Source organism: Equus asinus, chromosome 22 (genome assembly GCF_041296235.1).
Source record: "Equus asinus isolate D_3611 breed Donkey chromosome 22, EquAss-T2T_v2, whole genome shotgun sequence".
Taxonomy (NCBI): Eukaryota; Metazoa; Chordata; class Mammalia; order Perissodactyla; family Equidae; genus Equus; species Equus asinus.
In genome coordinates this window covers 20,250,462-20,267,557 of record NC_091811.1, presented here as the reverse complement: position 1 = coordinate 20,267,557, position 17,096 = coordinate 20,250,462, and the positions used below count along the sequence as shown (strand labels likewise).

Here is a 17,096-nt window from a genome sequence, read left to right as displayed (position 1 = left end):
AGAACTCAATTCTTCCCTATTTTTTCTCCTTTCTGTCCTACTTTTCAGAAAGTTTAATTTCCTGTGATCAAATGTTGTGCCTTATTAAGAATATGATGTATTTCTGTTTTATCCCCTTTTGTTCTTTTTTTTCACTAATGAGCCTCCTACTACTGATATTTCCAGTTTCCTTACTACTGAATGTTTTTTCTTTCCTACTAACTCACTATCATTCTGTCACTACTCATTACTGTCATTCTGAGACTAGTGTCCATAACTGGCAATAACTTGAATACAGTGCACAGGCAATCTTGCTTGCTAGTCAAACAATCCTAGATCTCTGTCTTGAAAATGTACAGTGACAAAGGGAATGATTGGCCACAAATGAACTATTTGTATCTGAGTAGTAAAAATAATGCATGAATTTTTCCAGAATCAAGGCAATAAGAAAATGTTCTTTCCTCTAGTGACTGAATAAAACAGATTCTCCCTTTGATTGGCCATTCAAAACAAAACAAAATCCTGCCCCCTGAAATGGCCTTGGGATGAGTACTTTCGCAACTGCCATTATCACTGCAATCATTGGCTTTGACCACAAGAGGGCAATTAAAACCAGTAATGAGACTATTATACATCAGTTCTTAAAGTGATGTCTTAGGAAAAGAGAAGAATCAGAGGAAAAGGTAGTGGGATAGGAAAAAAAATTTTAATGTTTAAAAAAACATAAAATTATACATGTGTAGAGACAGACCATTTTGTCAATCCTCAATTTCTGCGTACACAAATTGATATCCGAAAAGTTTAAGCCAATCTAAACTAAAGGTTAATCGTATAAGCAATTCAAGATTTTCTGCTTACATTCCTCTGAGTTCTGATCCTTGTTTCCACAGACCAGCAGTGGGGAAGCGAGGCAGCCCTCCAGCCTCAGGAGAGGCTTAAGAGTTGAAGCTTCCCTGATGAAGAAATTCCACCTGTGCACAGCAGCTTCAGCTCCTGCTGGAGAGTTCTAGCCTGTCCTTCCTGACAGCCTGCCTCTGGACTTTGGACTTGCCTAGTCAACTCCACAACTACATAAGCCAATTCCTTACAATAAATTTCTTGATATGTATCTCCTACTGATTCTGCTTCTCTTGTTGAACGTGACTTATATAATACCCAGATACTACTTATCTCACATGCAACACTTCTGTGGGTTTTAAGGGGTCCCACACACAAATAGATACACCTCTGAGAAATTTCTGCACTGCAACATTTCCTGATACAGATGATATACTCTCTGGAAGGTCTCTTAACTTTATCTTAACTCTCAGTTTATGGTGAAACATTCCATATGACTTCTTTCTTGTGGGTTTCCTTTGTCTCACAGGAAGTCCTCTTAGACAAAGCCCTTTGTAGGTAACTCAAACTCCATTCCCTTCTTCTGCTTTCTCTCTGGGCTCAGGGAAGCTCATATGCAGACTCAACAAATAGTGAAATTGCAGCTCACATCCACTGCAGCGACCCTTTCTTACCCTGTCATTAGGGGCAATTTCTACTAGCTTCCCACTATCCGACCTCCCTTAGCAACATCCAGACGAAAATTTCTATGCCCTCCACAATAAGGGACTTACATGAGGTTCTTCCAAGCACTCTCGTGTTCTCCAATCAGCCCCAAAACTGCACATTTCCATAGCTGAGCAAGAAAGGGCCAGGGAGTAAGACTCTGTCCATCTCCAGTGAGAAGTGCCCAACCTCTCCCAGGTGCCCTCTAGATGTCCCCACTCACCAGCAATCTCTTCATCCACAAATTCTTGCAAAGAATTTGCCTCTGTAATCAGTCTTTATCTTTTTCTTCTGTGGGCTGTTGGCAATTGTCCCTAGACCAGTTTGGAAAGTCCTAAGGGGTGTGTCTAAGGACTCTTTTTGGAATATAGAACTTTTCATCACCTACCAGTCAGTCTCAGCTTTAGGTTTCAGCCAAAATTTTGAGACCACATAAAAAAAGTCTCTCTCTAATATTCTAGTACTCTCATCGCTGGGTAAGTTTTTGCATTCTCACAAAAATCGATCATTCATAGGTAAGCTTCCATCCAGAATTTTGTATCTTTAAAGAGCATTCTAGTCTCTCAGCAATGTTTTCCACTTGTGGCTCTATTTCTGAGTCTAGGGATATTTGATGAGTCCACGAGTCTGTCAGTGAGTATGTGCAGTGCTCTACATTGGTTCTCAAAGCCTCCTGGAAGAGCCTTCATAAATGTAATCATTGCGCTAATTTAATTGTTTCACTGGCAGAGGCACCAATTTTCTGTCCTTGACACAACAATGCCAACTCCAGTTAGTTCCTGATGCTTCTATAATTATGCCTTTCACTAGAGGTCAATTGTCTTATACTCTCCCTTAACTAATTTAATCTTAGAATGGAGAATGAAGGACTTCAAATGATATAAAACCCAGAATTCATTAAAGAAAAGATGGTAAATTTGATATGTAAAATCCAAAACTTTTAACTAGGAAAAAAAAATCCCATCATACACAAGTTAAGAGAAAAAATAAGAAACTAAGACAAAATATTTTCAGCCTGTATCACACTCAAATTGCCAATTTATTTAGTATATAAAGAACTTTTTCTTACAAATTGTTTGGGAAAATATCAATATCGCAATTTTTTTAAAAAAGAATGAAGACTGGGGCCAGCCCTGTGGCCAAGTGGTCAAGTTTGCGCACTCTGCTTTGGCAGCCCAGGGTTTCACAGGTTCAGATCCTGGGCACAGACATGGCACCACTCATCGGGCCATGCTGAGGCAGCGTCCCACACAGGTCAACCAGAGGCACTCACAACTAGAATATACAACTATTTACCAGGGGGCTTTGGGGAGAAGAAGGAAAAAAAAAAAAAACAGGATGAAGGCTATGAACTGTCAGTTTACAGAAAAGGAAATACAAATGGCTCTTAAGCCTGTGAAAAGATGCTCGCTATAATTCTTCATAAGAGACACACAAATTAAAATCATAATGAGAAACCATTTTTTACCTCTCCAATCAGCAAAGATCAAAACGCTTGATGAAAACTGTGTTGGTGAAGATGCAGAGAAAATGAAATTATCACCCATTGCCGGAGGGAATGTAAATCCACAGATTTATGTAGAGCAACATGGTAGCTGCCAACACGTCAAAAGCACAAAACTACATCTGTAGAACTATAGTCATTGCTGCTTTGTTTGTAAAGGCAGAAGAGAGGAAATGATCTAAGCCTCTATTAACAGGAGACTAGCTAAAGAAACTGTTAAATCCATAAAATAGAATTCCATCCAGCCATTAAAAAGAATGAGGTAGTTGTAATGTGTATAAACACAGAAAGAGTCAAAATATATTGTTAATTGGGAGGAAAAAGTAAAGTTCAAAACAGTGTTATACTATGCTACAACTTGAGTTAAATGTGTGTGTGCGCGTGCTTGTGTACATAAATGCTAGTATATGAATAGATTATACATAGAAAAGAACACAAAAAGTCAAACGCATTTTTCTCCAGGGAATGGAACTGGGTGGACTGGCAGTCAGAGGTGGAAGCAGAGACTCTGTTTCCACTGATATAGCCCTTTGTAAGTTTTGAATTTTATACTGTGAGCATGCACATCTTCAAAACACAGAAAATAATTTTAAAGAAGCAACACATGAAGAGAATCACACTGTGACAAGAGCTTTGAGGGAAGTAAACAAGTGGATGTCACAGAGAGTTTGGAGATTTTAGATGGAATGAGTATATGGGATGGCTAAGCATAGGCTCAGAGAAATTAAGCATTTTAGCCTAAAGTCATACAGGAATTATTAGAAAAAGGTTTTGAATATAGGTTTGTCTTGTTGACTCCAGCATCAATGCTCTTCCTACTCTGTTCCCACTGCTCTCACATGGGGACAAGGCATTTTTCTAAGGAAAAATAGACAACAAATGTCCATGCAAAGAACCAGTGTAACTAACAAGTTTCAGAAAGCGAGCATTCTATACCTGTCATGGCCAGCAGCATTCAGATGCAAAGAGTTGGTTATAAGTTGTGCAGAGTCTTACAGTCAGGAAAAATTCCTTAAGCAAAAAACATGAAGAACTGAAAGAAAAAAAGAACCTCCTACTAGCTCTTACTAGGGATCTACAGAGTACGTTCTATCCAATTGCGGAGAGATGTCATGTACCCAATAGTTAGCTTGAGACCAAATAAGTGAAGGCAGCCCAGGGCCACAAGAGCCATTGTAGCTAAGACAGGCCAAAACCTTACAACAGTCTTGGCTTCCATTACAAAATCTGGAATGTGTACATGAGGTCACTGACCCTATAGCCACGTGACCAGAGATGCAGCCTTTTTGAAGACAGGCAGTACATGTTCTTAGGTGGGCAAAAAAAGAAAATACAGTTTTTGAGAGTAGGTGTTAAAAAGGGGACATGAGAGGAGAATGGAGAAGGTACACTAAGTAGGGTAATCCAATGCACAAAAGAGGCAGTACAACCACGGTCTAAGCTTCCATCCACATGCAGCTGGACCAAATGAGTCCTCCACCTGGGATGCGCTCTGCAGAACCCCAGGTCCAAGTGAACCGTCAACCCAGATAATGCCTCACTGACATTCTAGCTTGGCAGTTGGGTTGGAGGGTGCAGGTTGGTTTCTTTTTGTCTTTATTATTATTGTTTTTTAGTTATACAGCTAAAGAGAAAAATGCTCTCATCTTAAAAAGTTTGTTCTACAGGAAAAAAAAGAAGGGAAAAGGTGAAGGAATTTATTTAATCATTTTGATATTGATAGATATGTGAATTGTTTCTAATTTTTCCTATTGTAGAAGTGCAATAAAATTCTTTGTACACTTGTACAAACGTTTCTTTAGAATCCATTGCTAGCAGTACCAAGTGTATACACTGACCAGGCCAAAAGCAGTTAGAGAAGCTGGGTAGGAGATAGAACCAGCACCTCATCTGAGGCAGCAGGAAATGCCCAGGCCTGGCCTTGGCACCTGTCCACACTCTTGTCCCAGTCCTGGCCTGGGCCTCCACAGTTTGACTGTTCTCTCACTGCCCCTGCCAGTAAATCCTACCTGCTGTGTCCACTGTAATCCCTGTTACACTGAAAACAGCTTACCCTATATTATTAACCTTTATGCAGAATATTCCCACACTTCTTTGCCTTAACTGCAACCCAACTGTTTTCAAAAACGATGTCCTCTCAAAATGAGGGCTGCTACATTTCCCACAAAGTTGGAAGGGGGTTGGAAGTGATGAGAAGTGGAAAGTCTGCATTTCTGCTGCAGTTGTGTTGTTGTTAGTCCCTTCACTGATTCCAGACCGTTATTTCTTCGTCACATAAAAATGGCTCTTTGAAGAGAGAGTGGTGGGTGGTTGTACAACATTGTGAATGTAGTTAATGCCACTGAATTGTATACCTAAAAATGGCCAAAATGGTAAATTCTATGTTATTTCTATTTTGCCACAATAAAAAAAAAAAATGGCTTCTTTGAGGCACATGCCATCTGCCCACCCCATATTCTACTCCTTCTTGTCATTATCATCCTCAAACCTGTTCCCTCCCTCACACTGATCCGGGATTTTGGCCTGGAACTCAGTTGTCTTCTCCATTCCAAGTTAGACATACTCAAAACAGCAAAAATGAGTACAATGTAAAACAAAATAATAATAATGATAATAATATACACTTATTAGGAAAAAGTGTTGGAAAATGTATGTAAAATCCCAGGTAGGACATTCTAGGTGGAATATCAGAATCCACAATGAGAGGAGGAGGTTCGGGGGAATGAGAGATTTCACTTTATTAAAACTTAAAATTCATGAAGAGAAAGAAAAAATCTCTATGATGTTTAAAAAAAAATAGACAGAAAGAAAACATTTACAACACATGTGACTGACAAAAAGGTTATCCCTAATATACAGAGTGCCTACAGACTGATAAGAAAAAGACCAAAAGATAAAACCTAATAGAATAAATGGCCAAGAGATATGAACAGGTAATTCAGAAGAAATAAAAATAACAGATTAACTTGAGAAGACACTCAAAGACACCAGCAGTTAGGAAAACACAAACTATAACTGAGATATACCATTCCTCCTCCTCCCACACACAAAAAATAATAATAATAATTAGCCAAAATTTAAAACATTGAGACCGCGTGGAGCTGAGAAGGGGGAGGATCAGAATGCTCACCCATTGCTGGTAGGAGTAAAATTGCTTCAGTCTTTTTGTAATCTAGTAGTATCTACTAAAATTTTTAATTTGCCATACATTTTGGCCCATGACTCTTTTAGTAACGTATTACAGAGAAATAGGGTATATATACAAAAATATTCACTGTAGCATTTATTTCTTCTCATATACTATTATTCTCAAATCTTTTCCTATCCAGTATGTTCCTCACTTTAGGGTTCCCTACTCTTTGAGTTTCGTTTGTCTACTTCTGGCTACTTCTATTTTCTGACACCTTTTTTTCTCCCCTGAAACTACCCTGTAAAATCCCCACCTTTCATCATTCCTACCATTTGACTTCCCTGTTATTACAACTAGTCTGGCACAGGCTGTTGTCAATAATCATGCAACAGTGCAGACTGAAATCACTAAAAATGTATGACCTCCTGCCTCACCTGAGCTCTCAGTGCTGACCAGCAATGTTGTCTCTCTAGGTAGATGTTTCTTTTTTCCCTTTGTGGAAATTCTAAAATTCTTCCTTCCATAGATCCCAAACCTGTCACTTCCTTCTTCATTCTTAGCATATGACCTTGTCTTTTATTTCACTGAGAAAATGGAGTTCACCAGGCAAGAAGAGTCTACATTTTCTCCCCTATAACTTATACAAACATTTCAGAATCCTCATTCATCCTTCTCCCTTCCATGGGAGAGGGGGCACTCTTTCCACTCAAGGTTATTTCTTCGACTTGTGCTTTGGGTCTCATATTCATCCACTGCCTCAAGGATCTTGTACGCATTTTTAATCCTCCTGTTCAACTGAATTTTTCACCTCAAGTTATAAACACATGCTGCTCTCTCATCTATATATGAAAATCTATCAGCCCTACATATAACCCTTTATTCAGATATTATCTCCTTCCTTTCTGCCATAACAAACATCTTAAAAGAGACTTCTAAACTCATTGTTTCCACTTCCTTAACTCCTATTTATTTGTCAGCTCACTGAAATTTCACATCTTTCACCAGCACACCAATGATGGATGATGTCCAATGACTTCTATATTGTCTTTTATTGAATACTCTTCTCTCATCATGTTACCGTACATCTCTTTAGCATTTTATACTGACAAATACTCTTTCCACCTTGAAAATCACTCTTTCCTTAGCTTTTTTCACATCACTTTCTTACTCTCTCCTGTGTGCCTGAATAGTTTTCTCCCCTCCCTTTAATTCCATCCGCATCCCAGGACCAACATGGAAATAAAGACTTTACTATCATCAAAGTTTTGCTATGAGAGAAGATCATTACCAGCAAGGGAAAGATTTATCTTATAGTTGTGCCAATGTGAAGAACCTGAAAGACCTTCTCTTAAGTAAAAACTCATCATTATCCTTCTAGGATAGAGCCAGGAGTGAAAAGTTATCATGATCATGAGGAGCCCCCAGGAACCCCATTCACCTCACCTTTGCTTGATGAGGGTATAGAGAAATAAGCGCTTCAACTCATACATTGCTGGAGAGTGGGCCCATTTGAAAGTATCCATTGACCCAACAATTCCCCCTGATATATTCATACAAGGACAAAATAACATATGAATAGGATATTTATCTGAAATCTATAGGAAAAATCGTAGGACCTAGAACAGCTAAAAACAATTTTGAAAAATATAAAAACAAAATTGAAGGACTACACTACCTTATTTCAAGACTCACTATAAAATTATAGTGGGGTAGAAGTGAAAGGATAGACATATAAATAAATGGAACAGAAGAAAAAATGCAGAAATAGACCTACATGTATATGATCGTTAATTTTCAACAAAGGTATCAAGGAAGTTCAATGAACAAAGGGTAGTTATTTCAGTAAATGGTACTGGAACAATTAGGCATCTATAAAAAGAAAAAAAATGACCTCAAACCATACCTCACACCACATATAAAGGTTTGATCAAAATAGATCACAGGCCTAAATGCAAACCTAAAACTATAAAATTTTTAGAAAAAAATATAAAAGCAATCTTTGTGACTTTGGACTAGGCAACATACAAAAAGTAAAAACTATAGTATAAAGATTGATAAACTCCACCTCATAAAAATTAAAAATTCTATTTTTTGAAACACACTGTTAAGAGAATTAAAAGACAAGCCACAGACTAGGAAAAAATATTTGAAAAGTGTATATCTGATACGAACTTGTATCCGGAATATATAAAGAACTCTGAAAACTCATTAATAAGCAAATAAATAAATGGGCAAAAATCTCAACAGATACTCCATTAAAGAAAAATATATGAATGGCAAATAAGCATATGAGAAGATGCTCAATATCATTAATCTTTGAGCAAATGGTAATTAAAACCACAATGAGATACCACTATGTACCTATTAGAATAGCTAAAATTAAAGACTGACCATACCAAGTGTCATTGAGTATGTGAAAGAAATAGAACTCTCATACACTGCTGGTTGGAATATAAAATAATACAACCACTTTGAAAAAGAACTTGGCAGTTTCTTAAGAAGTTAAACATACACCTACCATATAATCCAGCCATTCCACTTCCTAAGTATTTACTCAAGAGAAAAGAAAGCCTATGTCCATACAAAGATTTGTACCAAATGTTCATAGCAGCTTTATTTTTCATAGCCGAAAATTGGAAACAACCTAAATGGCCATCAACCAGTCAATGGATAAACAAATTGTGGCACATTCATATAATGGAATATTAGCAATAAAAAGGAATAAACTATTGAAACATACAACATGGATGGATCTCAAAATAATTATGTTGAGTGAAAGAAGACAGAAAAAAAATACATACATAAATGAGTCTGTAAAACTCTAGAAGATGCAATCTAATCTATAGTGATAGAAAGTAGATTGGGGTTGCCTGAGTGTGGGCAAGTGTTGGGTGACAGGGAGGAAAGAGAGGGAGGACTTACAAAAAGGCATGAGAAACCTTTTCAGGACAATTGATATATTCGATAACTTTATTGTGGTGACAGATTCACAGGTGTATCAAAATTTATCAAATTTTACTCTTTAAATATATTCAGCTTATTGGGTGTCAATTGTACCTCAATAAAAGTGTTTTTAAAGGGGGGAATAACAAAAGACGTTGTCACAGTAATCTATGTGAACAACAAAAGTGGCTTGGACTAGAGTTAAAAGTGGAGATGGAGAGAGAGTGAGGTTAGCAACATGGTGGTGTGAGCTCACCCAGGACTCTCTCCCCTCCAAATTACAAGCAAAAAGAGCAACTGCTTTCCAACCAAAAAAAAAAAAAATCCTAAGAACAGAAATCGTCAGAGACCCACAGTAGCCAAACCAGGGAGGGCAGAGAGGCTGGAGCCGCCCTTGGAGGAGCTAGAACGGGGTAGGAGAGAACTTCACTCCCTCCCCTAGAGACTGGGATTGCTGCCACGGGTGAGGGAAGGAGTGGGGAAGGGGCCGTGCACCCAGGGATCATCCAGGACTCCCACCGCCCGGGCAGTGGAAACCCTCTAACGGGGGAAAGCTTTTGCGTGGGGTAGCCCCAGAAAGTCAGGGCCCCGGGAGACCAGAGAGCAAGAGCTGATGGAATCCAGGTCGGCACTCGAGAAAGAAAGTGCCCCTCCTCCCCCAACCCAAGCTGCACACCGCCATCACGGCTGAAGGTGGAGGGCTCAGAACACGTGGCTCTCGACCTCCTTCTAGTGGTGACAGGTTGTAACCGCAACCGAATAATAGGACCATGTGCAAAAACTGCTCCTCTACCATCCAGCAATTTATAAAAGCTCCAGTCCAAAAGGAAAACAGTAAAAATACAGAAGTATGTCCTGAGGACTTGGAAATAGGTAAACTAAGTGAAAATGAGTTCAAAATAGCTATCATCAAAATACGCAATGAGGTAAATGGAAATATGGAGAAACAACTCAACAAGTTCTGGAGTTACTTCACAAAAGAGATTGAAACTATAAAGAAGAATCAATCAGAAATACTAGAGATGAAAAATACAATGGATCAGATAAAACAGAATACGGATTCCCTGAATGCCTGTGTAGACACCATAGAGGAGAAAATTAGCATAATTGAAGATAGACAGGCCGAATGGCTCCAGACAGAGGAAGAAAGAGAACTAAGAATTAAAAAAATGGAAGAAAATCTCTGAGAGATAGCTGACTCAATGAGAAAATGCAACTTAAGAATAACAGGAATTCCTGAGGGCATGGAAAGGGAAAATGGAGCAGAGAGTGTGCTCAATGAAATAATAGAAGAGAACTTCCAAAATCTAGGGATTGAGAGAGGAATTGTGTGGAGGAAGCTTTCAGATCTCCTAGATTTGTCAATGTAAAAAGACCTACTGCAAGGCATATAGTAGTAAACATGGCAAAAATGAATGACAAAGAAAGAATAGTCAGGACAGCAAGGCAGAAGAAAATAACCTACAAAGGAACTCCTATCAGACTTTCAGCAGATTTCACTACAGAAACCTTACAAGCTAGGAGAGATTGGAGTGACATATTCAAAATTTTAAAGGATAAAAATCTTCAGCCAAGAATACTCTATCCAGCAAAAATATCCTTCAGATACGAGGGAGAAATTAAATCTTTTCCAGACAAACAAAAGCTAAGGGATTTCACAGTCACAAGAAATCCTCAAGAAGGCTCTCATACCTGAAATAAGAAAAAAGGAGAAAGGGGTCACAAAACACAGAGTAGGGAGACAAACAGATAGAATTGGAATAGGATAGCAAATATTCAACTATAGCATTAGGATAAAGGGAAGTAAATCACCAAAGCAAAGACAATCTTATCACTTTAACTACAAACTCACAACACAAGTTGGAATAAGAGATGAAAATAATAATTTAGGAGGGGAGGAGGAAAGGGACTGAAACAGTCTAGGCTAAGGAAGTAAGAGACCACCAGAAAATGGACTATGTTATACACGAGATTCTGAATACAAACTTCAGGGTAGCCACTAAACTAAAAAACAGGACAGAGACATAAAACATAAATAAGGAAAAACCTAAGAAACCCAGCATAAGAAATTGCAAAAGTCAATGGGTAGGCTAAAACACACAGGACAAGAAACAAAGGAAACACAGGAAAACCAGAAAACAAGCAACAGAATGACAGCATTAAACCCTCATGCATCAATACTCATGCTCAATGTAAATGGATTGAACTCTCCAATAAAAAGACACAGAGTGGCAAAATGGATTAAAGAACAAGATCCAACAATTTGTTGCCTCCAGGAAACACACCTCAGCTCCAAGGACAAACACAGGCTTAGAGTGAAGGGGTAGAAGACAATACTCCAAGCTAATAGCAAACAAAAGAAAGGAGGTGTCACAGTACTTATATCAGACAAAACAGACTTCAAGATAAGGCAGGTAACGATACACATAGAGGGCCAATATACAATGATCAAAGGGACACTTCATCAAGAAGAAATAATGCTTATAAATATCTATGCACCCAACACAGGAGCACCAAAGTTCATAAAGCAACTATTAACAAACCTAAAAGAAGATATCAAAAATAACACAATAATAGTAGGGGACCTCAACATCCCACTCACATCAATGGACAGATCATCCAGACAGAAAATCAACAAAGAAACAGTGGAGCTAAATGAAAAGCTAAAACAGTTGGACTTAATAGACATACATAGAACACTCCATCCAAAAACAGCAGAATACACATTCTTCTCAAGCGCACATGGAACATTCTCAAGGATAGACCATATGTTGGGAAACAAGGCAAGCCTCTACAAATTAAAAAAAAAAATTGAAATAATAACAAGCATCTTCTCTGATCATAATGCTATAAAGCTAGAAATTAATTACAAGAAAAGAGCTGAGAAAGGCACAAGGATGTGGAGACTAAACAATATGCTATTGAATAAGCAATGGATCATTGAACAAATTAAGGAAGAAATCAAAAAATACCTGGAAACAAAGGAAAATGATAACATGCCATACCAACTCATACGGGATACAGCAAAAGCTGTATTGAGAGGAAAATTCATCACAATACAGGCACAGCTTAACAGACAAGAAAAATCCCAAATAAGCAATCTTAAACTACACCTAACTGAATTAGAGAAAGAAGAACAAACAAAGCCCAAAGTCAGCAGAAGGAGAGAAACAATAAAAATCAGAGCAGAAATAAATGCTATTGAAACAAAAAAGGCAGTAGAAAGGATCAATGAAACCATGGGCTTGTTCTTTGAGAACATAACTAAAATTGACAAACCCCTAGCCAGACTTACAAAGAAAAAAAGAGAGAAAGCTCAAATAAACAAAATCAGAAATGAAAGAGGAACAATAACAAGAGACTCTGTGGAAATACAACAGATTATAATAGAATACTACAAAAAACTATATGCCAGCAAAATGGATAACCTAGAGGAAATGGATAAATTCTTGGACTCCTACAATCTCCCAAAGCTTAGTCAAGAAGAAGCAGACAAACTGAACAGACCAATCACAAGGAAAGAGATTGAAACAGCAATCAAAAGCATCCCAAAGAATAAAACCCCTGGACCAGACGGCTTTCCTGGGGAATTCTACCAAACTTTCAGAGAGGATTTAATAACCTATCGTTTTCAAGCTATTCCAAAAAATTAGGGAGGATGGAACACTTCCTAACACATTCTACGAGGCCAACATCATGCTGATACCAAAGCCTGACAAGGACAGCATGAAAAAGGAGAACTACAGGCCAATATAGCTGATGAAGATAGATGCAAAAATTCTCAACAAAATTTTGGCAACCTGAATTCAACAATTCATCAAAAGGATCATACATCATGATCAAGTGGGATTCATACCAGGGGCACAGGGATGGTTCAACATCCACAAATCAACCAACATGATACACCACATCAACAAACTGTGGAATAAAAACCACATGATCATCTCAATAGATGCAGAGAAAGCATTTGACAAGATCCAACAGCCATTTATGATAAAAACTCTGAACAAAATGGGGCTAGAAGGGAACTACCTCAACATAATAAAGGCCATATATGACAAGACCACAGCCAACATCATACTCAATGGGCAAAAACTGAGTGCCATGCCCCTGAAAACAGGAATGAGACAAGGATGCCCTCTATCACCACTCTTATTTAACATAGTACTGGAGGTTTTGGCCAGAACAATTAGGCAAGAAAAAGGAATAAAAGGAATCAAATAGGGAGGGAAGAAGTGAAACTCTCACTGTTTGCAGACGACATGATCTTATATATGGAAAACCCCAAAGAATCCATTGGAAAAATTTTAGAAGTAATCAACAACTACAGCAAAATTGCAGGGTATAAAATCAATTTACATAAATCAGTAGCATTTCTATACTCTAATAACGAACTAACAGAAAAAGAACTCAAGAACACATACCATTCACAATTGCAACAGAAAGAATAAAATACCTTGGGCTGAATTTAACTAAGGAAGTGAAAGACCTATACAACGAAAATTACTAGGCTTTTCTGAAAGAAATGGATGATGACATAAAGAGATGGAAAGACATTCCATGTACATGGATTGGAAGAATAAACATAGTTAAAATGTCCATTCTACCTAAAGCAATCTACAGATTCAACGCCATCCCAATCAGAATCCTAATGACATTCTTTACAGAAATAGAACAAAGAATCCTAAAATTTATATGGGGCAACAAAAGACCCCGAATTGCTAAAGCAATCCTGAGAAAGAAGAACAAAGCTGGAGGCATCACAATCCCTGACTTCAAAACATACTACAAACCTACAGTAATCAAAACAGCATGGTACTGGTACAAAAACAGGTGCACAGATCAATGGAACAGAATTGAAAGCCCAGAAATAAAACCACACATCTATGGACAGCTAATCTTCAACAGAGGAGCTGAGGGCATACGATGGAGAAAAGAAAGTCTTTTCAACAAATGGCACTGGGAAAACTGGAAAGCCACATGTAAAAGAATGAAAGTTGACCATTCTTTTTCCCCATTCACAAAAATAAACTCAAAATGGATCAAAGACCTAAAGCTGAGACCTGAAACCATAAGGCTTCTAGAAGAAAATGTAGGCAGTACACTCTCGGACATCAGTATTAAAAGGATCTTTTTGGACACCATGTCTTCTCAGACAAGGGAAACAATAGAAAGAATAAACAAATGGGACTTCATCAGACTAAAGAGCTTCTTCAAGGCAAAGGAAAACAGGATTGTAACAAAAAAACAACCCACTAACTGGGAAAAAATATCTGCAAGTAATACATCTGACAAAGGCTTAATATCCATAATATATAAAGAACTCACACAACTCAACAACAAAAAAATCAAACAACCTGATTAAAAAAATGGGCAGGAGACATAAACAGACATTTCTCCAAAAAAGATATACAGATGGCCAATAGGCACATGAAAAGATGTTCATCATCACTGTGCATCAGGGAAATGCAAATCAAAACTACACTAAGATATCACCTTACACCCATTAGAATGACAAAAATAACTAAAACAAATAGTAACAAATATTGAGGAGGTTGTGGAGAAAAAGGAACCTTAATACACTGCTGGTGGGAATGCAAACTGATGCAGCCACTATGGAAAACAGTATGGAGATTCCTCAAAAAATTAAAAATAGAACTACCATACAATCCAGCTATCCCACTACTGGGTATCCATCCAAAGAGCTTGCAGTCAGCAATTCCAAAAGTCCCATGCACCACAATGTTCATTGCAGCATTATTTACAATAGCCAAGACATGGAAGCAACCTAAGTGCCCATCAACAGATGATTGGATACAGAAGATGTGGTATATATATATATATATATATAATGGAATACTACTCAGCCATAAAAAAGAACAAAATCGTCCCATTTGCAACAACATGGATGGACCTTGAGGGAATTATGTTTAGTAAAATAAGCCAGATAGAGACGGACAATCTCTGTATGACTCCACTCATATGAGGAATTTAAACATGTGGACAAAGAGAACAGATTAGTGGCTACCAGGGGAAAGGTGGGGTGGGGCTGGGCAGAAAGGGTGAAGGGGTGCACCTACAACACGACTGACAGACAATAATGTACAACTGAAATTTCACAAGATTGCAACCTATCGTTGACTCAATAAAAAATAATAAAAAAAGTGGAGATGGAGAGAAGTAGTAAGACTTAAAATATACTTTGGTGGTAAAGATGAGAAAATTTGTTTCACTGTATTGAGTGAAAAAAAAAAGAAATCAGAAAGCTCTTCATCTGGAATCTGAACAACTGAGTGGATGGTAGGGTCACTTCCTGAGTTGGGGAAGATTTTGGAATAGGGATGTGTAACAGCATATTCATCCCGTCATTGTTTGTGATAGCAGAGAAACAAAGGCAAACTAGGTGTCCGTCATTAAGAGAATGGATACATAAAATGGAGACTATGCAGCAGTTAAAAGGATGAATTACATGTACGTAGCACAACATGGAAGATCTGAAAAACATAACGCTAGTGGAAAAAGTAAAATGGTAAGACATATTTTAAAAAATCACTTAATTAAACATGAAACAAATGAAGAAGAAAACTACATATTTTGTAAGGATACAAACAAACTCAAGGACGATGTCAATCAAAGTATGCTCCTGTGGAGGAAAGGCGAATGGAAGTGGGGACACAGGAAGAAGGGGAAGGTAAGAGAACATGAGAGATGCACATACGGACTGATGAAGACGTGGCCCCATGAACTGAGGAGTATGACGAACTCTAATCACTGTACCCGAGGTCCAAAAAATTACTTATTAAAGTACAATAAAATAACAAAAACTAAAATGGACAAGAATCCAAGTTTTTCTACATTACAAGGATTATAAACAATCTTATTATTTTTACTTTTCCTAAGCCCTCAGCTATCATGTAGCTGTGACCTCCATGGAGATTTTTCCCTCTCTGGATTTTCTTCATTCCTATTTTTTTACTACTCTTATTATCTTTAATAAACATCTATTCCAAACACTTCATGTCCTAGATAACTTTAGTCCATAATGTTCACCAAAAGGATCAGTTGTGCAGTGCAAGTGCTGATAGAAAAATTTTGGTTTCTAGTTTTACCAAACTTTATTTCACTAGGCAGGGTAAATGAATTGAGTCAATAACCGACCCTAGCCCCCAATAAATAAATCTAAGGAAATAAGCTATTTCTAATGTAACGTCCTTAAAGGGGACAAAGCAGTGAAGAACTGGACCCAACTCTGATGAAAGGTGGAGAAAATTCTTACAACAGGACTGAATCCTAGTGACACAGGAGAGCTGCACACATCCCGACTGTTAGGGGAGAATTTAGGAGACTACTGTACTCATTTGTTTCTTTTTGAATAAGTAAATGAGATTGTACACCCTGGAGCAGCCAAGCCATGGCACAAGTGGAATCACTATCACAACATCCTTAACCTAATCAAGGGAGTCACCGTCATCACATCCAAGAGACATCCCTCAGCCCCAGGACCAAAGGTAGGAGATCCTAAGGAGATGGGATTTTGTTTCCACTACTTTCTCCTACGAACATTCTATCTAGATTAAGCTGGCCCTTTGTCTTTTGAGCATCAGCCACTGAATGCTCATAAGGGTAGGATTAGGGAGGATTAGGATATACTGTGTTTCTTGCCCTTAATTCCTTTAATTAACTCGTGGGGTAACGAAACAATTGGAATAAGAATTTTTAAATTCTTACTTTTTATTAATCCATTCATTTATTTAATATTCATTGATACAAGCACTATTTTAGGTGTCTGAGATACAATGGTGGATAAGATACAGTCCACGTCCTTAAAAACTACGAAAGAGAAAGACAAGTAAACAGACTACAATCCAGCGTCAACAACAGTAAGAAGTATGGTCCCTTTCATTACTCCCTCCAATATGTTTAAGCAACATCTTCCCTCCTTATCTATGTCCAAATCCTACTAAAGAAAAATAATAAGTTTTTCTCATTTTTGAGGCA

General features: G+C 37.8%; 1 protein-coding gene across 2 annotated transcripts in view; it reads left to right on the top strand.

Moving 5' to 3' along the window:
• The window catches only part of LOC106837426 (alpha-2-macroglobulin-like), an 88,227-nt gene extending 71,249 nt beyond the window's left edge, over positions 1 to 16,978 (top strand). For both annotated transcript variants that reach the window (XM_070494340.1, XM_070494342.1), the window contains one exon: positions 870 to 16,978. In XM_070494340.1, coding sequence (XP_070350441.1) covers positions 870 to 925 — 56 coding nt within the window. In that variant the 3' untranslated portion in view covers positions 926 to 16,978. The remainder of the gene's footprint in view (positions 1 to 869) is intronic.
• The last annotated feature ends 118 nt before the right edge of the window (positions 16,979 to 17,096 follow it).